Here is a 23,880-nt window from a genome sequence, read left to right as displayed (position 1 = left end):
AAATCTTCCAAACATCCGTTACATTTCTTGTGGGCCCCATTTGTGTGACAAGTGTGAGAGAACAAGAACAACGAATTCAAACTTGAACATTTCAGAGTTGCTATACGATAGTCTAGGGTTTGCGATTCCAAAAATGAGAAGACACGGTTTCATTATTTCATTCTCGTTATTCTTCTCTTCTTTTCATTCCTGATGTTATTTTCTTTATTGTTTGAATTAATGAAAATTTTCTGTTTTCATAGTCCCTTCGCACACTTAAGACTTATATATCGCCATTAAACTAAATTTCATGGATGTTCTGCTAGTTATAACATATACGGTTAAGACATACTCCCCAGCACATGTGATATATTTGCAGCTTCTTTCGCTGTTTTTATAGGTTTACTTGGTTTATCTCTGTTTTATGTCTCATAAAATAGAGTTAAATAGGGAGAGATATTCCCCTGCACATGTGACGTTAAGCAAGAAGTTCAACAGCCAAAACTGTTGAAGATAGTGTCACCGACCTTGGTGCCATGGACGTGATCGAAGGTAAAGCCATTGAAAAGAGAGACGCCCACACGTCTAGAAGGACATCCTTGGCTGCTCATTGCCGAGGTGCGATTTAGGAAGCTTGTTTCTTTTTTGATTTCGCATAAAGTATTACTGTGTTTACTTCTGCTATTGTACTGTATAGTTCAAGAACTAGGAAGACATATACTTTATTCAATCATTATTAAAGTTAGTTATATTATATTAGATAAGTTTTTGTAGAATCAGTTTTATTATTCATCAGTTGGTACACGTCAGTTAAGTTGTTACAATTCCTGCCAGCTAGTGCCAAGTTATTTAGCTGTGTATATAGACAATATATACTTGTAAGAATTGGAGTATCTCTTAAATGAGCTTTTATGCTTGTCTTCCCTATCTCTCCTTCTCTATAACTCTATGGATATATATATATATATATATATATATAGTGCAAGTGCTAGAAGATATAGTGAAGACGTTAGGGAAGAAGGATTAGGATTTCGAGGTAGATACATGTAGCGGAGAACATGGACGATGAACAACTAATCTTGTTCATGGCGAAGAAAATAATGTCACCTATGTTCATGGGAACAATATAATGTTTTCTCTATTGCAAATGGTGGCGTTGCTATTCAGGCTGAAGACGATGAACAAGTTCAAGAAGCATGTGGGTTTTGTTGTTGATGAAGAGAGAGAGAAGTTCTTTTTTTTTTTTTATTTTCCATGCAGATGCCATCTAAACATTAACATGGGTCCCACACTACCCAAATTAACAGCCATTTGCTCTCAATGAGAAGGGGGAAATTGCTTCAATGTAATTACTTAAAAAGAAAAAATATTACGCGAAATATTTTAAAGTATTGGATGCTCCTCTTCAAAAAATTTGATCACTAATTAAATGGTATTTTCAGAAATTGAAGAAGCATCAACCCATCCTCACTTGAAAGTTGGTCTGCCACTATAATTATATCTTACACTTTGGGTAGATAAATCTTATATATGTTTTTTTGTTTTTGGGAATCAATCTTATATATGTTATTATTTGATTGATTATTTCATTATTTCTTTTCACAGACATAATATAACATGTCATGTAGAGATTAATTTACATATGGCCCAAACCTTAACTCCCTGTATTGGTCGGAGGGAAATAAAGAAGATGGAAGATTTTAATGAGTTTATTTAAAATAAATGAATGAGTGGGATCATAAAATTTTAATTAAGAGAAAATGTTATAAGATAAAAGAGCTAGGAAAATTAATTAAAAGCTTTCAACCCCACGCGTCCAAATTTTTTATATATATTGAACTTATAAATAACTCCCCCCCCCCTCTCTTCTATTTCCTTCCAAACCAAATACACCATGAAAGATTGCAAGTAATTTAAAATTTAAAAGGGTTACATGTAAAAAATTAAAATAGTAATTGAATCATGGAATTGGAAATGTTGTTTTGCTCTTCAGTAACTAATTTATTAAAGGTTAAATTGTACTAACAGGCATCGGTTCACAATGTGTTACATTATTTTTAAGCATAATGACATAGGATCTTCTAGTTTATTTGGTTCAATCAAGTCCAGAATAATTAGTTTTAAGTTTGGAAAGTATTAGGTTTAGCAGTCCACCCTTGGAGGATCAAGGTTTAGCTCAAACCTGAGGCAACATTGTAGAATGGTGGCTGTCAAAGTTGATTTAAAGAAAGCGTATGGCAGAATGAAATGGAAGAGAGCATCATAGTCGTTCTAATTGAATTGGGTATTGAAGAGCAACTTTGTAAGGTGATTATGGCTTGCATTGGAAGTTCTAATATGAGCGTCAACCAACATCAATTAAATTAACTAAGATAGGAAAAGATATCATTACTACAAAGAGCTCATAAATATCCACATACAACTATTGACTTAAGAATACTTAACAGTCCTGACAATGACCTATTCCAAGAGATTTATGTTACGTTCTTCAAAAAAAATAAAATGATGATGATGATGATGAGATGGTTTGGGTATTTTCAGTCTTGCCATACTTTGTTTACTAGTTAAGGTCAGTCATGTCTATTAAATCAACAAAAATGCTAGAATCTTCAAAATTAGTACAAGAAAATAGAAAATGGCCGACAAATTTCAGTTACCTCACTAGTAAGGAATCACATTACAAAATAATCTAACTGCTAAGAATAATACAGATTAATCGTATGCTTTATGTTTCCAGTCCTCTCCGATTATGGACAAGGGCAACAATACAAGTAACGCTGCTGCAGAAATTCTGGAAGTACACTGCCTCCATCCAGAAGCTCCAAAACACTCAACAATCAGAAGAATCACAACTTTCATTGACTCTTCAAATCCACCAAAGTAGACCACGCATTGAAACTACAACTGCAGCAACTTTTGCTTTCAATCCATCAAATTGGACGTTCCCAACTGGTGGCAGCTTATCACTCAGTAGTGCCATCTTCGCTGGGCAGGCCGAATATTCGAAGATTACGGTCCATCGATCCGACTGCTACATATTTTGCATCTGGACCGAATTTAACACAGGTGGCTTTTCCTGTGAAAGAATTACGTGTATGCATCTTAGTAACTACAGAACATGACAAACTAGGAAAGAAAAGCCTGAGGGCAAAAATAACGAACCTGTTCCAGACAAATCAGGGAAAGTTTTAATGCAGTTCCATTCAGATTTCACATTTGCAACTTGGTAAATCCTGCACAAGTAACCAGCCACCACAGGTAAGTCTAACAACAAATAAAATTAAGAGAGAGCGTTCAGCATAATGAAGAGGATGCAAAAGCTGATCTTAGGCCCCCCGTTCAAGCAGATCAGAGCCATTGAACATTCAACAGGGTCATTTTCAGGTTTTCCCCCATGGTAACATAGATCTTTGCATGACCAGAAATTTTCCCCATGGTAACATAAGATCTTTGCATGACCAGAATTCAATTTTAAGTTAATTTTTACTCCAACCCTCCACCTTATCATTTCAAGAATTTTTTTTTTTTTTCAATGTTATATGGGTTTACAAATTTCAGGCCTTTACAGTGCAAAATACTTTTATGGTTTCGTTATAGTTCAAGTAAATGATGTCATTAGCCCCTAGGTAGACTATGAATCAAGGATAAACACCACTACAAAATTAAGAATTGGAGGTTAAATCTTGAGGGTGAATTCCATATGTCCTGATACTCTTAGCCCTTGCAACTCTAGGTTATACAATCTCACATAAGCTGCACTATTCATAAGCTGTGAACAATGACTCATTTTCCAAATTTTGAGCAATACATAGGACCCCCACTATGAAATTGTGGGAAACAGTGATTGAACATAAGTTGAGCTTAGAAATAGTATTTTTGAGAATCAATTTGGTTCCATGCCAAAAGGAGCAACACCATAACTGATATATTTAGGAATTAATGGAAAAGTATCAAAGCAAAAATAGAAATTACACATGATTTTTATTGATTTGGAAAAAGCTTATGATTATATACTAAGAAAAGTACTTTGGAAAGCCTCAAAAAAGAAAGGAGTTCGGGTTGCTTAAATCAAATATGTAAAAGATATGTATGAGAGGGCAGCAACTAGTATAAGAACATTTGGTTAGACAAAGCACTTTCCTATAAGATCATCTTTGAGTCCTCACTTGTTTTACATGGTTTTAGATGCTCTGACTGAACATATTCAAGAGAAAACCCCCAATTGTATGCCTTTTGCAAATAACATAGTTCTAATTGCAATTGTATGCCTTTTGCAAATAACATAGTTCTAATTGCGAAGTCAAGAGGAGATTTACTCCAAACTTAAGTCATGTAGAAGGACCTTAGAGTCGAAGGGCTTCTGCTTGAGGAGTAAGATAAAATATATGCATTGTAATTTTGATAAGAAGTCAATTAGTAGTAATTTAAAAGTGAGACAGAGAAATCAAATCATACCACAAGTAAAAAGTTTAGATATTTAGGAACAATAATTCAAAATGCTGGTGAAATTCATACGAATGTTACACATAAAATACAAGCTAGTTGGCTCAAATTGAAAAAGGCTACAAGAATTATTTGTGACTGGAAAGTCTTATCGAACAGCTATAATACCAATCAGGTTATATGATAGTAAATCTTAGGCTTTAAAAAGACGAGGAAACAAAGTTGGAATAACAAAATGAGAATGATAAAATGGATGTGAGTGTACACAAGATAAAATTTGCAATGAGCAAATACGAGAAAAAATAAATGTAGCAAATATTGAGAAGATAATAGAAAATCATTTGAGATGATTTGAACATATACATACAAGGCCTTGGAGGGCACTAGTAAGGAGTTGAACGGATAGTCTTGAACCATGAAGAGGGTCAAAGGAAGACTAAAGAAAACACTCAAGCAAATTGTTTAACCAAACCTCTAGTTAACAATATATCCAAAGGCTTGGTCATTGATAAAGCACAATGACATCATGCACTCTATGCAGCTGATACCCACCTAGTTAAACAAGACTCATATAGAGGATCCACAATATCCTCTATTGTTAAGTAATCATGACTATATTGACTTATGATGCTAATTAGTTATAATCAACAAACAAATATATATCCATGAAGACAAGCATGATTAGGCTTCTAGTTATTAATAATGAAGACAGTAAAGATACTAAATGCATGGTAACCTTTCACAGATAGGGAAAGGAAAACATAAATTTGAGTCCCCGCATTTTGCTCTCATTTTGCTATTGGTCTTTACACTTTTTTTTTTTGTGTTTTAGGTCCCTGCACTTTTGTTTTTTTTGGTGTTCTGGATTAGGGACCTAGAATATTAAAAAAAAAAATACAAAGACCAATAACAAAACACGAGCAAAGTGCAAGAACCTAAAATTATGCTTTTCCAAAGGAAAATAAACAAATAACTCAGCAATGTCCTAATGATGAAGAATGAATCTGTAGACATGATCATAGAAATTATAAGATTTGGTTACTTTCGGCTCGGATAACCGAAGGACTGCTATAATGACAGTTTATTATTCAGTGCTGATAACGAAACTAGTGGAACTTAGAGAAAACAAACAAGAAATGTTTTCAGCTCTTCAAAATGGAGAGGGTAAAACTGCCAACGTTCTAATGGCCACTTGATGCCTTATTGAACATGTGAAGAGAATAGTGCCCAAGAAAGTAAGCAAGCAGTGCAGAATGCTGAATTCTTCAAATTGGAGTAAGAATTCAGGTATAGTTAAATAATGATGTTGACATAAAGTTTCAGAAAACTGCATATCAAATTAAAATTTTGGCTTTTGAAACACAATGCCTTGTAAACTCCAAAATTTTAAATTTTTTTCAATTGATGTTTTTACAACCAACTCCGCCTATGTTTATAGCCGGTCCCAAGCCCGGGTAAAGGAGGAGGGTTGTGTTAGGCCATCAACAGCCAATGTAAAAATTTGTTGAATCTATCATGAACATGGACAATAGACGTTATAATGTTAATGCTAGGTCGTTGCCCGTAAGTAACGCGCTGTATGGCTCGAGTACAGTGATAAATGAGTTAGAGCCGCTGCATCGGCGCCCGGATGTAGTGTTAAATGAGCAAGGGCTACCGCGTCATTCTGGACGCACGCGGCTAAAGAAGTTAGTCCATAAGAGCAAAATTAGATTTGGTACTTGGAATGTTGGGACATTAAATTGTAAATCTGTAGAGGTTGTAGGAGTTATGATTCAAAGAAAAATAATATCCTTTGCTTGCAAGAAACAAAATGGCGTGGAGAAGGAGCTAAGGATATTCAAGGTTTCAAACTTTGGTATACAGGAAAAGTAAGTGCACGCAATGGAGTAGGCATCATTATAGAGGAGTGGAAGAAGAACGTTGTAGAAGTCAGCAGAATTGGAGACAGAATTATTTCTTTAAAAATGATAATTGGACGTGAGACTGTTAATATTGTTAGCGCTTATGCGCCGCAAGTCGGGACAAAAGCCAGTCTTAAGAATTATTTTGGGAGGATCTGGAGGGGTTGATTCAACACATACCACAGAGTGAAAAGATTTTTATTGGAGGAGACTTTAATGCGCATATCGGGAGGGAAGCTGGTCAGTATGCGAGGGTGCATGGTGGTTTTGGTTTTGGAGAGCTAAACAATGAAGGGCAAACTCTTCTTGATTTCTCATTGGCGTATGATTTTAAGATTGCCAACACTTGTTTCAAGAAGAGAGATGAGCATCTCATCACTTACAAAAGTAGAGCCTCAAGGTCGCAGATTGATTTTCTTTTGGTTAGGAACACAGATAGAAAACTTTGTAAAAATTATAAGGTGATCCCTGGAGATGCTGTAACGACACAACATAGGGTCCTAGTCCTTGATGTGTGTATTATGAGTAAAATCCAAAAACAAAACAACAACAACAACAACAACAACAAGCCTTTATCCCACTAGGTGGGGTCGGCTACATGGATTGCAAGACGCCATTGTGCTCTATCATTTATTAAGCTTTTAGAAATATTATTAATTAAGAGATCACGTTCAACAACTTCCAAGAGTGTTCTCTTAGGCCTTCCTCTACCTCTCTTAATCGGACTTAAAGTTATAGGTTCCACTCTTCTCACTGGTGCTTCCCTTGGTCTTCTTTGTACATGCCCAAACCATCTCAACCGATTTTCTACCATTTTTTCCTCAATAGGTGCCACCCTCACTTTTTCACGTATGTGCTCATTTCGAATTTTATCTTTACGTGTATGTCCGCACATCCATCGTAACATTCTCATCTCTGCTACTCCAACTTTATGCTCTTGCTGTCCCGTTAGAGCCCAGCATTCACTACTATATAACATTGCCGGTCTGATAGCAGTACGATAAAACTTTCCTTTAAGTTTATTAGGCACCTTACGGTCACAAATAACTCCTTTAGCTTTTCTCCAATTAAACCACCCAGCTTGAATTCTATGTGAAATATCTCCACTGATTTCGCCATCATTTTGAATAATGGCTCCTAAATATCTAAACTTTTCCACTTGAGGTATAATTTGATCTCCCAATTTCACTTCCAAATTATTTTCGAATAGTCCTTTATCAAATTTACAATATAAATATTCCGTCTTACTTCTACTCAGACGGAAACCTTTCGACTCCAATGTCCTCCTCCATAACTCAAGTTTGCAATTAACCTCTTCTCTTGTCTCTGCTATAAGAACTATATCATCCGCAAAGAGCATACATTTCGGGATTTCCTCTTGAATATGTTCCGTCAAAACATTTAAAATCAAGTTGAACAAATAAGGACTCAGAGATGATCCCTGATGTAGTCCAATCTTTATAGAAAAATCCTTTGTTTGACCACTAGGCGTTCTTATACTAGTTTTTACCCCCTCATACATATCTTGTATGGCTTTAATATAAGCAATCCGTACTCCCTTTTTTTCCAACGCTTTCCAAAGCACTTCTCTTGGTATACGGTCATAAGCTTTTTCCAAATCAATAAAAACCATGTGTAGATCTTTATCTTTACAACGATACTTTTCCATTAATCCCCTTAGTAGATAAATCGCCTCTGTAGTTGATCTACCTAGCATAAAACCAAATTGATTCTCAGAAATACTTGTCTCCAATCTCAACCTGTGCTCAATTACTTTCTCCCACAATTTCATTGTGTGGCTCATGAGTTTAATCCCTCTATAGTTAGTACAATTCTGAATATCTCCTTTATTTTTATAAATAGGAATTAATGTACTTCTCCTCCACTCATCAGGCATTTTCTTGGACCGTAAAATCACATTAAATAACTTAGTTAACCATTCACCCCTTCTTCACCTAAACATTTCCACGCTTCGATAGATATACAATCAGGTCCGTTAGCTCTACCATTTGCCATTTTCTTAAGAGCTTCTTTACCTCCTTATCACGTATTTTTCGATAGAATTTTGTTCTCCTTCACCAGTTACTAAATCCTCCAAGTTACTAGATGAATCCTCTCCATCATTGAAAAGTTTAGAAAAATAAGTCTCCCATCTAGTTTTAATTTCATCATCTGTAACTAAAATTCTTCCCTCTTCATCCTTAATACACCTTACCTGTTCTAGATCTCTTGATTTTCTTTCCCTACTCTTGGCAATCTTATAAATATTTTGCTCTCCTTCCTTCGTCTCAAGGTTCTTATAAAATTCTTCAAAAGCTTTAGAACGAGCTTCACCCACAGCTTTCTTAGTTTCCTTCTTAGCCATACGGTACCTCTCCCAATTTTCCTCATTGTTACACAAATGTATGGCTTTAAAACAGTTCTTTTATACTTGATTTTGTCCTGTACACTATTATTCCACCACCAAGACTCCTTATCTCTCGGACCAGAACCTTTCGATTCTCCCAAAACTACTTTTGCAACCTCCCGTATCTTTTTAGCCATATCCTCCCATATGATGTTAGCACTTCCCTGAGAATCCCAAATTCCTTTATCCAAAAGATTTCGCTTGAAAATATCTTGCTTCTCACCTTTTAATTGCCACCACCTAATCCTTGGTGTTACTACTTGTCGACGTTTTTGGATTTTACTCATAATACACACATCAAGGACTAGGACCCTATGTTGTGTCGTTACAGCATCTCCAGGGATCACCTTACAATTTTTACAAAGTTTTCTATCTGTGTTCCTAACCAAAAGAAAATCAATCTGCGATCTTGAGGCTCCACTTTTGTAGGTGATGAGATGCTCATCTCTCTTCTTGAAACAAGTGTTGGCAATCTTAAAATCATACGCCAATGAGAAATCAAGAAAGTTTGCCCTTCATTGTTTAGCTCTCCAAAACCAAAACCACCATGCACCCTCGCATACTGACCAGCTTCCCTCCCGACATGCCCATTAAAGTCTCCTCCAATAAAAATCTTTTCACTCTGTGGTATGTGTCGAATCAACCCCTCCAGATCCTCCCAAAATAATTCCTTAAGACTGGCTTCTGTCCCGACTTGCGGCGCATAAGCGCTAACAATATTAACAGTCTCACGTCCAATTATCATTTTTAAAGAAATAATTCTGTCTCCAATTCTGCTGACTTCTACAACGTTCTTCTTCCACTCCTTATCTATAATGATGCCTACTCCATTGCGTGCACTTACTTTTCCTGTATACCAAAGTTTGAAACCTTGAATATCCTTAGCTTCTTCTCCACGCCATTTTGTTTCTTGCAAGCAAAGGATATTGATTTTCCTTTAAATCATAACCCCTACAACCTCTACAGATTTACAATTTAATGTCCCAACATTCCAAGTACCAAATCTAATTTTGCTCTTATGGACTAACTTCTTTAGCCGCGTGCGTCCAGAATGACGTGGTAGCCCTTGCTCATTTAACACTACATCCGGGCGCCGATGCAGCGGCTCTAACTCACTTATCACTGTACTCGAGCCATGCAACGCGTTACTTACGGGCAACGACCTAGCATTAACATTATAACGTCTATTGTCCATGTTCATGATAGATTCAACAAATTTTTACATTGGCTGTTGATGGCCTAACACAACCCTCCTCCTTTACCCGGGCTTGGGACCGGCTATAAACATAGGCGGAGTTGAGTAAAATCCAAAAACGTCGACAAGTAATAACACCAAGGATTAGGTGGTGGCAATTAAAAGGTGAGAAGCAAGATATTTTCAAGCGAAATCTTTTGTATAAAGGAATTTGGGATTCTCAGGGAAGTGCTAACATCATATGGGAGGATATGGCTAAAAAGATACGGGAGGTTGCAAAAGTAGTTTTGGGAGAATCGAAAGGTTTTGGTCCGAGAGATAAGGAGTCTTGATGGTGGAATAATAGTGTACAGGACAAAATCAAGTATAAGAAGAACTGTTTTAAAGCCATACATTTGTGTAACAATGAGGAAAATTGGGAGAGGTACCGTATGGCTAAGAAGGAAACTAAGAGAGCTGTGGGTGAAGCTCGTTCCAAAGCTTTTGAAGAATTTTATAAGAACCTTCAGACGAAGGAAGGAGAGCAAAATATTTATAAGATTGCCAAGAGTAGGGAAAGAAAATCAAGAGATCTAGAACAGGTAAGGTGTATTAAGGATGAAGAGGGAAGAATTTTAGTTACAGATGATGAAATTAAAAATAGATGGGAGACTTATTTTTCTAAACTTTTCAATGATGGAGAGGATTCATCTAGTAACTTGGAGGATTTAGTAACTGGTGAAGGAGAACAAAATTTGTCATTCTATCGAAAAATACGTGATAAGGAGGTAAAGGAAGCTCTTAAGAAAATGGCAAATGGTAGAGCTAACGAACCTGATTGTATATCTATCGAAGCGTGGAAATGTTTAGGTGAAGAAGGGGTGAGATGGTTAACTAAGTTATTTAATGTGATTTTACGGTCCAAGAAAATGCCTGATGAGTGGAGGAGAAGTACATTAATTCCTATTTATAAAAATAAAGGAGATATTCAGAATTGTACTAACTATAGAGGGATTAAACTCATGAGCCACACAATGAAATTGTGGGAGAAAGTAATTGAGCACAGGTTGAGATTGGAGACAAGTATTTCTGAGAATCAATTTGGTTTTATGCCAGGTAGATCAACTACAGAGGCGATTTATCTACTAAGGGGATTAATGGAAAAGTATCGTTGTAAAGATAAAGATCTACACATGGTTTTTATTGATTTGGAAAAAGCTTATGACCGTATACCAAGAGAAGTGCTTTGGAAAGCGTTGGAAAAAAAGGGAGTACGGATTGCTTATATTAAAGCCATACAAGATATGTATGAGGGGGTAAAAACTAGTATAAGAACGCCTAGTGGTCAAACAAAGGATTTTCCTATAAAGATTGGACTACATCAGGGATCATCTCTGAGTCCTTATTTGTTCAACTTGATTTTAAATGTTTTGACGGAACATATTCAAGAGGAAATCCCGAAATGTATGCTCTTTGCGGATGATATAGTTCTTATAGCAGAGACAAGAGAAGAGGTTAATTGCAAACTTGAGTTATGGAGGAGGACATTGGAGTCGAAAGGTTTTCGTCTGAGTAGAAGTAAGACGGAATATTTATATTGTAAATTTGGTAAAGGACTATTCGAAAATAATTTGGAAGTGAAATTGGGAGATCAAATTATACCTCAAGTGGAAAAGTTTAGATATTTCGGAGCCATTATTCAAAATGATGGCGAAATCAGTGGAGATATTTCACATAGAATTCAAGCTGGGTGGTTTAATTGGAGAAAAGCTAAAGGAGTTATTTGTGACCGTAAGGTGCCTAATAAACTTAAAGGAAAGTTTTATCGTACTGCTATCAGACCGGCAATGTTATATAGTAGTGAATGCTGGGCTCTAACGGGACAGCAAGAGCATAAAGTTGGAGTAGCAGAGATGAGAATGTTACGATGGATGTGCGGACATACACGTAAAGATAAAATTCGAAATGAGCACATACGTGAAAAAGTGAGGGTGGCACCTATTGAGGAAAAAATGGTAGAAAATCGGTTGAGATGGTTTGGGCATGTACAAAGAAGACCAAGGGAGGCACCAGTGAGAAGAGTGGAACATATAACTTTGAGTCCGATTAAGAGAGGTAGAGGAAGGCCTAAGAGAACACTCTTGGAAGTTGTTGAACGTGATCTCTTAATTAATAATATTTCTAAAAGCTTAATAAATGATAGAGCACAATGGCGTCTTGCAATCCATGTAGCCGACCCCACCTAGTAGGATAAAGGCTTGTTGTTGTTGTTGTTGTTGTTGATGTTTTTACAACCACCTCCCCAATGCTTTCTTCAAATAAATGCATATCAAGCCCGTCGTCTTATTTAAACTATTTCTCCCTTTAAAAAGTCAAAAGTTCTCTTTTTAAAAGAAAGGACAATGCATTATGAAAAGGGTTTTTTTTTTTTTGGGGGGGGGGGAATAAGTATTATTGTACGAATAAATTCGTCACTATTGTCTTGTTCAATTCGTTACTCTTTATTCTGCTAGTCGGGCAACTTTATAGAGTGAAGCCAACAAGCCTTCCATCTCTAGCTAGGTAGCCTAGGGTAAATCATTTTATTTGATTCAGATAATTTCAAACAGATTCTATCCTAAAAAATTACAAATAAAACAGAAGAATAAAAACAGAAAAAATACTCAAAAAAAATAAAACCCAATAATCAGCAATAGGTGCTAAACACGAGAGCCCATAATGGACTAGATTTGCATCGCAAAACCAAAAAGATAAGTGCATCAATACATCAATCTTCAACATTTTATTTAAAGTGCACTAAAAGTGTAACTAAAGATTCTGAATTTCCAATATATATTCAGATCTTTGAATTAGTTTTTATTCTCCCGGCAGGATTTAGGATATCTTATCCCAAAGTAAGGTTTTGGTTGAATTGTCTTATTAGATAAACTAGACAAGAAAAATTTGTGCTTGAGATAAATTTAAGAGGTTGCTTGATTGCCTACCTATGTTAGGGTACACCCTTTATTATTGAATTATAATTAGATTATTTCGTTTAATCATGGGTTTGGATCTCACTCAGTCATTACACTTCAACAGCAGTTTTCCAATAACCATCATTTACCTTACATCAGATCCTGAAACTGCAAGGTAGGAACCGCTATGGTCGAATTCCACTGCATGCATCAAACACAAGCACATGAAAATCTTTCAAAATATGTATACCTTTATCAACGCGCATACATGCCTATCAAAAAGGAATGATATGGAAATGAATACCCGAATTTGTTGGAGTGTCTGGATCATATGGAGTAAAAGTCCGGAAGTTTTTCAGTTTTCGTAGATCCCATAGTTTGACACCATCATGAGCTGCAGTCTGTCAAATTTAGGAGCATAATAAGAATACTATGAACAACCATCCTGCCTTTTTGTGTTACATTATGTCACCTACCGCGAGGAAGTAACCATTCTCAGAAAAGGATATAGCAGTCACAGCCCCTACATGTCCATCAAATCTAGCAACATTTGCCTGCAAGAACATAAAGTAAAAATAAATATATATAGAAACTATCACCCAGGAACGTTACAGATACCAATATTAGAATATAAGAAATGAGACTACCTACCTGACTTTTTACATCCCAGATCTTAACAAGAGCTTCTACAGTGCCAGTTCCAAGAATGAGACCATCAGGATGAAAAGCTGCAGATGTATAGCCTCCAGAAGATCCAGAAGAGTCTGAAACCTGCAAAATTTATCATGACTTGTCTTTCTAATTGAACATATCAAGAAATTCAGAAAATTCAGTCTTCAGAAAACCCTACCAAATCCAAAGAGAGGATTACAGTGATAACAAAAAAAGAAAAAGTATATCTTGCCCAATGCATATCAATATCGGAGAGATTATTTACTGAAGATTAAAATCTTGAGTGCCTTGCCTTCATTGCTTGTCTGTAAAACTGATCATACCTGATTCAGACATGTCCCTGAAGAAAGCTCATAAAAGCACCACGTGTTGTCAAGGGAAGCAGTGACGAAGTAATTGTTGGTAGCATGGACAGTGACTGCTTGCACCTGAAACATTGAAAAGGCATGTCATTGTTACATTACGTAGCAGCTAAATGAGACAACCATAATAAAGTGTAAATCATAAAATAGAAGACCTCAGGTACAGAACAGTATGAAGTCCTTTTACAGGAGCAAAGAACATGCAACTTCACATGCAGCAAATTTTCAAGAATTTTGTGAGTTTTAGAAACAATTTTTTCATCAATTCATAGTGATTAGTGATACTATTTATCATACAGAAATCTAGCTCATGAAATTCCTCTGCTGAAGATCCCAGGAATGCCCTACAGACTTGTGAAAATTGATGAACCAAGCAAGAAAAACAGGGAAATCAGTAATCAGGTAAAATGAAAAATTGGACAAGAAACCCACAAAGCTTAAATTTGTGAACTAATAATTATAGGACAAGCATGTCTATTAAATGGAGATCACACACGAACAATTTCAACTGCTAACACCTATCTTTCAATAGAGACTAGCCATGGATTGTGATTTACTGCAATAAATTTCATTTACCTCAGCTGTGTGATCCTTCAATACATGTCTGCAGACATAGTTACCATCATCTGAGCTTTGCCACAAACGAACTGTCTGCAATATGAATAAAGAATCCTTCATCAATATGGAAGACAGTTAATAAAAACGACAGACTGGTAATAGAATTTGCACTCTCGGTAAAACTTGCATTCAACTACTTAATTATATATTTCATGAAGTGCTCAGAGCATCAGAGCAAGCTGCAAAGAGAATACAGAATAAACAAACAGAAAGGAGGTATATCTTGAAGAACACTTGAGGGGGGAAGCACAAGAACATCAATCCACTAAAATAATGCAGTAATAGTAACCGTGCATATCATAGGAAAAAATTTGCAGGCAAAACTATTCTCCACCTTTAAAGTCAATTCATTGTCACAATTGTAGTCATATAAATACCCTTTTTAGTTTATAAATAGCAACTGATAGTTAACTATATGACTTCTTAAAAACAAAAATGCAAGGCTAATACAACCTACTACAGACTGAAAGATGGAGAATGAATTAACGCAGCACAATCTTGATTACGTGCTGTTGTGCCAAAAATTTATGCGAAAGATCAGGGAAGAATTTTACCTAGAGGAAAGAATACTAACATATTAATTACAAACGAACAGCAATTTACCTTGTCTGCTGAACCGGTTAAAAACTGATCACCCTGAGCTACAAATTTCACACTTGTAACCTACCCAAAAAAATGGTTAATCAGATGAATGATTTTTGGGAAAGAAAATTCAAGCAAGTTATTATTTTGCCCCCCTATTTTTTGGGAGTGGGGGGATAAGAGAAACCTTTTTTGAGTGACCACTGAGTGTGGATAATATCTGCCCTGATGGCCGGTCAAAAATTACAGCATTCGTATCTAGCCCTCCAGTAGCAATTAAGTCCTGTTAACCAAGCAAGAAATAATCATTTATCAGTACCCAGTAATTGTCAAGTTCAAAGAATGCTCAAGAGGTCCAGTAAACATCCTAAGCAGGTCATTCAAAAGTTATGGGCCCACCAAGGAAATTAAAATGTAAAAAAAAAAAACATAGCACCAATTAGAGAAAGGTTATGGTCAAGATAACACATAAAAGACTATAAGAATAAAAAGACAAATGCCATCCTTCAAAATGCAGACCAGATAAGGAAGCATAAATAGCTAAATTGCCAAATACTATTATGAAAATCAGCGTGCTATACAATTTAAATAGCCAAATACAACCCTTTTCATACATCAATAAACATACTAAAATGTCAAGGCTGCACTTATCTTTCTTTCTACTGCTAATCAAGCTTCATTAGGACATCAAAAGAGCTTATCAAAACATTAATTGCACCTTATTCTATTGTTCCACCGAATTAGATATTGAATTCCATACCTTAGAATAAAGGATATCCATAGATACAATTCCTGGTTTGCTCGTTTTGTGAAAGGGATGACTGGATATTTGGGTATATCCCTCTAAAGCCTCAACAGGAGCCAAAGTTGCAGGAATCTGAATAAACAAGAAAACAAAAACATAATAACCATGTGCATACAGCCAACTCAAAATCAGAAAAGTAAAGAAGAATGCTTGACTTGCACATGAAAAAGTCAAAATATTTTGCCAGATGACAGTTAAAAAACAAATCTCATTTTCACCAGAAGCACACCAATATTACTTCAATTTAACCAGACCAGATAGGTAGGATAGAACATGTAAGTTGAATAAACAATTCAAAAAGGAAAAAAAAAATTATTAGATTCAGACAAGCCTGAAAACTTTAATCATGCAGAGCTAAGACCATTAAAAATAAAACAAGACCACAAAAATTGAGAAAGCATGGGAAATTCAATGCTGAATGAATTTTTATATTAGCATACCTGCCGCTTTTTCCTCTGCTGTGACAGAGATGCATTACACTCAGTCAGCTCATCAATTATGGCAGTGGTGATTCCAGTATGTATTTTCTTCCCACCAGGGGCCAGTTCCTCATCTTCAGCAGCTAAAACACAAAGAACACTTCAAGTTAGTATTGCAGACATTAAAAACCCGATTACAACAGATATCATCTCTACAACCGTTCCACAGTAGAGTATTAAAAAAAAATATTATGAAAACAGGACTGGCAATTGAATAAGTCAAAACACTAGTTCACAGTTCAATGGTTGGATTGTGGTCAAACCAATCATATTTAAATTAATATATTTTAATTTCAATGACATATTAGTTAAAAAATTTATATAATTATCTAAATATATACAAACACACAAGAAACTATAGCATTAATTAATAATACATTTGATCATTCATATCTTAATATTCAAATTAAAGTAAAAAGTACTGAATAATCAATTACCATGATATTAAGGTTAAATTCATTAAATTCTAATGGATTAATACTTATTACCATGTGTCTGTCTATATATGATATCAGGTAAGAAAGCTTTGTTGGTAGAATCTATATATGATATCATTAATTTTTCTTGTTTGACTGATTTTGTAAGAAGCCTGTTGTGTGCCTCCTCCAGGGCCAGTCTGATGCTGGTCCATTCTGATTTTCTCAACATTGAAAAAAGATAAAGAGGAACAAGTAAAATTGACCCCAAAAAAAAAAACCTCTTTTCCCATTGCTGAGAGCAACAGCATTTGCTGTCATTGTATTTGGTGCGGAAACAGGGAACTGCCTTTCTGCTTGTGCAAGTAATGACCTTGCTTCATCCCTTTCCTTTTTAAGCCTTGCAATCACTCGGCAAGCAGCATCATGCTATAGATTAAACTAATTAAGTGCCATTCTAGCATTGCAAATAAAGTAACTCAAACTAAATTCAATATTAAACAATCATGTAAACAAAAATGGAAAAATGACTGGAATCGAACAAAAAATTAATAACAAAACCAGATTACCAGAGCAGTATTCTCCAGAAAATAAACACAAAACAGTTGTAACAAACTATTGTTGATATGACACAGAATCTAAAAAAATTTACTATATCAATTTTTATCTATATACAATAAAACAAACAATTAACTTGCACAAGCTGTAGTTGATAATTAATAAAAACTAAAACTTTTAATTAAAAAGAACAAATGAAATTATGTGTTTTTCATGCATAAGACAGCTTCAAGAGTTAAAATGTTAAAATCTTCTGAAATTTTCCTTTATCACACACAACTACAACACTTCATCTAATGAATCAATAAATCAATTGCACATTCAAATATATCAATAGAAAGCAAATTTCAAATTGACCATTACTGGAACAACAGAACATAGAAGCATGAATCACTTCCAGTCAACAAACTTCCACAAATCTATAAAGACTGGAAATTTTATCATGCATCACAACATCAAGAGTTATCTTTAAAATCCTCTGGAAATGAGCCATCTATTAGACACAATTATAACGCATACTCTAATGAATCAATAAACCACTTGCACTTTCAAATATAACAATGGAAGGCGCAATTTAAGTTGACCATTCTCAATTGCCAGAATAAAGAAGCATAAATCACTTCCAGTCAACAAACTCCCACAACTCTATAAAGGCATGAAACTTTATAGTCATATCACATGACTTTGTTGGTCTTACTTGATATAAAGCATGACTTAGCTCTTGCCTTGCTGTGTGTAATTGCTGCTCCAATGCAAAATTAGACAGCATCAGTCCATCCCATTCCTACAAGTTGAAAAACCAACTCACCATAAGTGGCAGACTACATAAAGAAGCACATGCTAAGCAAACTAATTTTAAATTTTTATGATTTCTTTCAAAATCTTGTGCAGTAAAACTATAAGCCAAGCCAAGCATGATAAAGTGATGAAAAGGATATAAAAAGATAGGACAGCTTCACAAGATTAGCTGTTAGAAAAACACTTCAGAAACTAAGATCAAATACATTGAGACAAGCAAGAATTTGAGTTAGGATCAAACAAACAACAGGTACAGGCAAAAATGAAAGCTGCATAACTAATTAGAAGCACTTAAAAGATCTCAACTGATAGATGTCACTTCAAACAATTCAGTCAAAAATCCTGAATAAATGCACCCCAACAAGCCAATAACAAGATGCATATCACTCCAACTTAAAAGTGCAATCTTTACATGTAATCATGTAGATCAAAATCCCCCACACAGAGTTTTTTAGGTATACTGGCAGGAAAAGGTGTCTACATTGCCATTCAATTTGACAAAAGCAGGATTTTGTGGTATGTTATAATCTACTTCTGCAGAATCTCTAGAAATCTGGTTATGTTTAGAAAATCAAATGGATGTGTTCATTAGATTTAATGTTAAAAGTGAAAATTCCTTGGCCAATCACAGTATTTAGTTCTAGGCTATGTTCCATCCAACAATATAAACACTGTAAGTTTACCATCCTGACTTTTGACCAATCAAAGCTATATGCAACAGAAATCCTCGTTAGGTGAATAATGCCTCTCATTCAAGTATTTTTTTCATAGGTGTTATACCATGAAAAAAGCCTAATAACCCAATTTTTAGCTCTAATTTTTGCTTTCAATGACAACAGGTCTTTCTTATCTCTAATAATAACTAAGCCTTTACTTTTCACAAGACCACTCAAACAATATGCCTCTCCCAACCGTTCAGGCATGACCATACAAGAGACTAATCCCGAATGGCCACATGCAGAAATCCAGGGCTAATGATCCTCTAAATTTATTTTATTAAAACAAGAGTAACCTACTACTCCAAGCCCAACTAAAAGGCATTAATCTAAAAATAGGACATTCTCATCAAAATCTAAACAGAAGACTTCAAATAATTTAAAAACAAAAAGAAGCTTCTAAAATAAACAAATAAACCTTAATTAAAACAAAATAAATAAGAACAACTCAATTACAATAATTACATCATGTTGCATTCTCCATCACTCTCCCTGAAGCTAGGTAGTGTCAACTTGACATTATTCTTCAAGTGTAGACAATCATCATTTCTAGATGGTTTTTTTCCTTTTCTTCCTTCTCTTAAAAAAAAAAATTGCCGTTTCCTTCTTACCTCAGAATATTCACTGGCTCAGCATGATTATGTCGTATGGTAGTAGAAAGAATAGAGAAAGAGGAGAAATAGAGAGAGACGAGAGAGACTTCTTAATAGTATTCTGAATATTAGCTAAGAATATAGTTTCAGATTACAGCACCCTCTATATACATAGATGCTGACCTGATCCTTTTTATTCTTCTAAAGGTCACTAACTACTAACTAACTATCTTCATTACTTAACTTTACAAATTACAAATCAACACCACCTTCAAAAACCCTTGACCTCACGGGTCTGTTACAATGAAAGCTGGATGCTGTTACTGCAACTGAAAAAGGGAAACCAGCTGGTTTCCTCATCCAGAAGGCCTTTCCATTGCACCAGCACTTCAGTTATGATTCTGCCTTCGCACCTTCCCATTCTTTAGTTTAAAACCTCCTCTGGAACTAAGTTGGATTGGCAGATGCGTCTGCTTAAAAGATGGATCAGGGCATAACTTCAACACAGAAATATGGAAAGTAGGATGAATTGTTGAGTCTGGGGGTAATTCTAACTTGTTAGCAACTAATCCTACCATCTGAATGATTCTGTATGGTCCAAAGTACCATGGAGCCAATTTCTAAGAGCTCCTAGGAGCTGCAGAAATTTGCCCATACAGCTGTGGCTTGAGACAAACCCATTGACCCACTTCAAACTCTCCATGAATCCTATGCAGGCCTGCCTTCTGCTTCATGCTGTTCACAGTCCTATGTATCTCCACGAAGGAGTGGCTCTGATACCACTGACATATAGGAAAGTAGGGAAGAGGGATAAAGAAGGGAAAACAGGGGAGAGAAAGAGAAGGAAGAGGAAGACGACAGATAGTAGAGACGGGGGAAGAGAGAACAGAGAGTGAAGGAATCTGTTATCACTCATAAGCCTAAAATGCATACAACTTAACCCCGAATCCCCTCTATTTATAGCCTAATACCCAAAATCCCTAACTAGCTAATCTTAACCACCAAACACCCCTTAACTAATATTCTTTTATCACATAACAGATTAACATGCCGATTATTTGAGGCTGCACTGCATAGAAGAAAATTTCCCCAATCTTGGCATACTTATGATGCGCATAATAATGCAATCTCCAACATAGTAAAATGAGAAAAGATACCAGAACTACAATAAAATGATTAGACTTCAAACTAATTGAGTTTTCCCTCTGTCGTATACAGCACAGAATTGAAAAAAACCAGAGATATAATATAGGTTTCTATGTCAAGATGAATTACATTTATATGAAATACTAAAAAAAAAGAAACTCAATTGACAGAAGATTCAAACTCTGAGTGTTATTATCATCCAAGAAACAAAAAGACCTGTTAGAAAGAAACAATTTAACAGTCAAGCACTAGACCTTTCTAGCCACTGAACAGGCAACAACGTTTAGAGTTCCAACACAGAAAATAATGAAAGCACATAAATATACAAGTTTACAAACGTTCTGCAGCAAATATATCATATATCAAAACAGTAAAATGTCCTAAAGCCTTAAAAGCCATACATTTTGGAACATTCCAAGCATGCCTGGGATACTTGCTGCCTGTACAGGCCGGGGCCTCACTATCTGCAACACAAATTATCCAGATTAAACTGCCTAATAATTGAATGTTGAAAAGCAAAGAGCCACAAAGCATGAGAAGGTTAGTCCAGTTATAGGCTCAATATAAAGTTTTATTACCAATACCAGTACAACCATACCTTGCCTGTTTTTACTGGAACTATGTCATCCGAAGCAAGAGGTTCTCCAGTAATTGGACACTTTCCATAGTCCTACGCAATTTATTAACAAAATTAAAAAACCTTCAGAAAACAATAGTGATGAGAGCATCCATTGCTATACAACTCACGAATAACCAATCACCTCAAGGACTCTACAAACTAGTTGATTTAACTAGCCATATTCCTCAATTCAGATACTAAATGTCAGAGGAAACCTGATAGGGAGAAAAATCTCACGCAATTATGCACTCCAATTTCCAAGGCGGAGCTAAAACCCAAAATATCATGTTCTCGCCTCTTTTACTTTTTGACTTAAAAAAACATGGTATTTAAAATCATCTACTCTTTTCATTAATTTTTCGCCCTAACCTATACTTGACCCAATTTCAAATTGTTTCAGCAAGCTCAACATGGCAGAGCAGAAATGCAGGAGAACAAGACTGAGAAAGAGAAAAAGGTACCGCAATGTGCCTCTCAATTAAACGCCTCTCATAGAGTAACCCAGACTTCTTCGACACTACTGGCTCTTCGGGCACCTCGCCGGAGACTGCAGGGACGGTGAAGAACAACGAGAAGAGATGAAGATCAGCAGAAATGAAAACTTAACATGAACCCACGAATGCAGAGTTAAATCAACACAAGAGAAACACAAAGAAAATATTGAGAGAAAGAGATTTACTGCAGCAGTTCATGATGGCTGAACCGAAAACTAGGTTTTTGGGTTTTGCACCCCGCAAACCCTTGAGATTTTACGAGCTGCAATAAAACTTCTTATGGCGGAGATACCGCAGTGTAGTGGACGCCTTCGAGGAAGTGAGGAAAAATAGGTATTCCATCAACCAAACAGGCATTAATTGGGGCGGCTTGCAGAGAGATGGGGAAGATCCGCTCCAATACAGTAGGCCCATAAAGATCAACGCCCACAATGTGTCTTTGTTTAGGCCCATCGTGAACATTGGTCAACGCCTATAATGTGTGTTTGAACTTTAAACAAAGATAGGATTGCGCATATCGTGTATCATGAAAGTTTTGATACTAGAATTTGTAATGGCCCACTTTTACCTTCTGTTTGGCTGGAGGAAAGGGAGAATTTTCTTTCCCCTTTTTGGATGAGCTTGTTTGGTAATATTAAAAAACTTTCGAACTTCTATTGCATCTTCAAAGTTTTGATGCCAAAATTTGGAATGACCCATTTTTACCTCTATTTGGCTTAGAGGAGAGGAGAGAGAGATTTGCATAAAATTTTCCTTCCCTTTGTTTGGCAATATGAAGGGGAGAAGAGGGGACTATCCAAAAACTGATAAACTTCTATTATACCTTATATTTAATTGAGTTTTTGTAAAAAAATTTGTTTAAATTGAAAATTTTCTTAACATTCAATGCACCCCATTTGGGTGTAATTGCATAATCTAACAAAAAATAATTGGATTTTAATTATTTTTATAGACATTCTATTATAAATTTCATTTGGGTTTAAAATTTACAAGTATAAGTTCAAATATTGATAAGTCATGGTTCAAAATTTATAAGTTCAGATATTCACAAGTTAAGGTTCTTAAATGACAAGTAACAATCCATATTTTTATAATTATAGATTTAAAAATTGGCAACTTTAATTTCATATATTAACAAATAATTATTCGTTATTTGACAACTTCATATCTTTTCAAGAAGTCAAACTCTTTATCCAACATGTAAATGTAAATGGGATTAGGATGACTCTAGAATTGTGTCGATGTTGTCATAAATAGCTTTTTTTGTTAGTAATGTCAAATGTTAATTATAAGACAAATATGGTGGTGCATTTTTTTTTACAAGTTACTTAGATAAAATTTACAATAAAATGTCTGCAAATAGCAATTAAGGTCTTATTGTTTACAACAAAATGTTCACTCATGTGGTTTTAACAAGTAAACATTTGTGTTACACAAGTATCAAGTAAAAGTTCATATTTTTACAATTAGAATTAAGACATTGACAAGTAAAAGTTTTTAGGGCAACTTTTATTTCCAACATATTCCAAACCAAAATTTCATCAGTTTGTAAATTTATAACTACAATTAGTGTTTTTACAACACCACATTATGGTTTTAACATCACAAAATTCATTTCTAACTCATGGGCAATTTTAGATCCCAACATTTGCCTTGTGCAAAACTCAACTACAATCACTTAGATTTATCAGCAACCTAAGCTAGTAGGAGATTCAAATACTAGAATGTCTAAGTTCAAATAATCAAACTAGTAGCTCAAAGTACACTCATATTTGATGGTTCCTAACCCCCCCACAAGGATATGAAAACTTGCATATGGACAACCAGATATGGAGAATGAGGATGCATGGATCACAAGCTGATTCAAGGGAAAATTTCAGTTAGGGACCCTTGATTGAACTTAATAAAAAAGAGAATTTCTATTAAAGGACTCATACAGAATTTCTGTTGAATTTGTAACGAAAATGACAAAAGTGCCCTCATTTAAATGAACAACATAAATGACTTGCTCATTCTCTTAATATATATTATTCATTTACTTACAGAATATTATTCATTTTTTTACTTCACATGTTTTATAGACTTACTTTCACCTGATTTCATTTAAAAGGTCATAACAAGTGAAGCAAAGAAATGAATAATATTTTATAAGTAAATAAAT

At 35.2% G+C, this 23,880-nt stretch overlaps 1 protein-coding gene across 1 annotated transcript; it reads right to left on the bottom strand.

Moving 5' to 3' along the window:
• Nucleotides 1-2,562: 2,562 nt before the first annotated feature.
• On the bottom strand, nt 2,563-22,061 carry LOC129319805 (pre-mRNA-processing factor 19 homolog 1-like). The gene is made up of 18 exons (XM_054964878.1): nt 21,905-22,061; nt 21,687-21,772; nt 21,205-21,276; nt 21,008-21,070; nt 18,051-18,137; nt 17,077-17,224; nt 16,341-16,462; nt 15,856-15,972; nt 15,283-15,378; nt 15,117-15,176; nt 14,472-14,546; nt 13,857-13,961; nt 13,513-13,632; nt 13,338-13,415; nt 13,166-13,262; nt 13,011-13,062; nt 3,142-3,212; nt 2,563-3,055 (listed from the first exon to the last, which is right to left on the bottom strand). Exons 1-18 carry the CDS (start codon nt 21,915-21,917, stop codon nt 2,943-2,945), a joined length of 1,575 nt encoding a protein of 524 aa, XP_054820853.1. The 5' UTR covers nt 21,918-22,061; the 3' UTR covers nt 2,563-2,942.
• Nucleotides 22,062-23,880: the final 1,819 nt, after the last annotated feature.

Source organism: Prosopis cineraria, unplaced genomic scaffold (assembly GCF_029017545.1).
Source record: "Prosopis cineraria cultivar Desert tree isolate PC_DT_omini unplaced genomic scaffold, ASM2901754v1 PC9, whole genome shotgun sequence".
NCBI lineage: Eukaryota > Viridiplantae > Streptophyta > Magnoliopsida > Fabales > Fabaceae > Prosopis > Prosopis cineraria.
This window is presented reverse-complemented; position numbering and strand designations above follow the sequence as displayed.

Bases quoted from the DNA above. Each gene is read 5' to 3' on its own strand.
- LOC129319805 (XM_054964878.1), bottom strand. The intron at 16,463-17,076 runs GTTTTTTTTTTT...TTTGTGTTTTAG, and splicing joins TCTCAGCAATGGGAAAAGAG to CTGCTGAAGATGAGGAACTG. The intron at 15,177-15,282 runs GTTTCTCTTATC...TTTTTTGGGTAG, and splicing joins TCAGTGGTCACTCAAAAAAG to GTTACAAGTGTGAAATTTGT.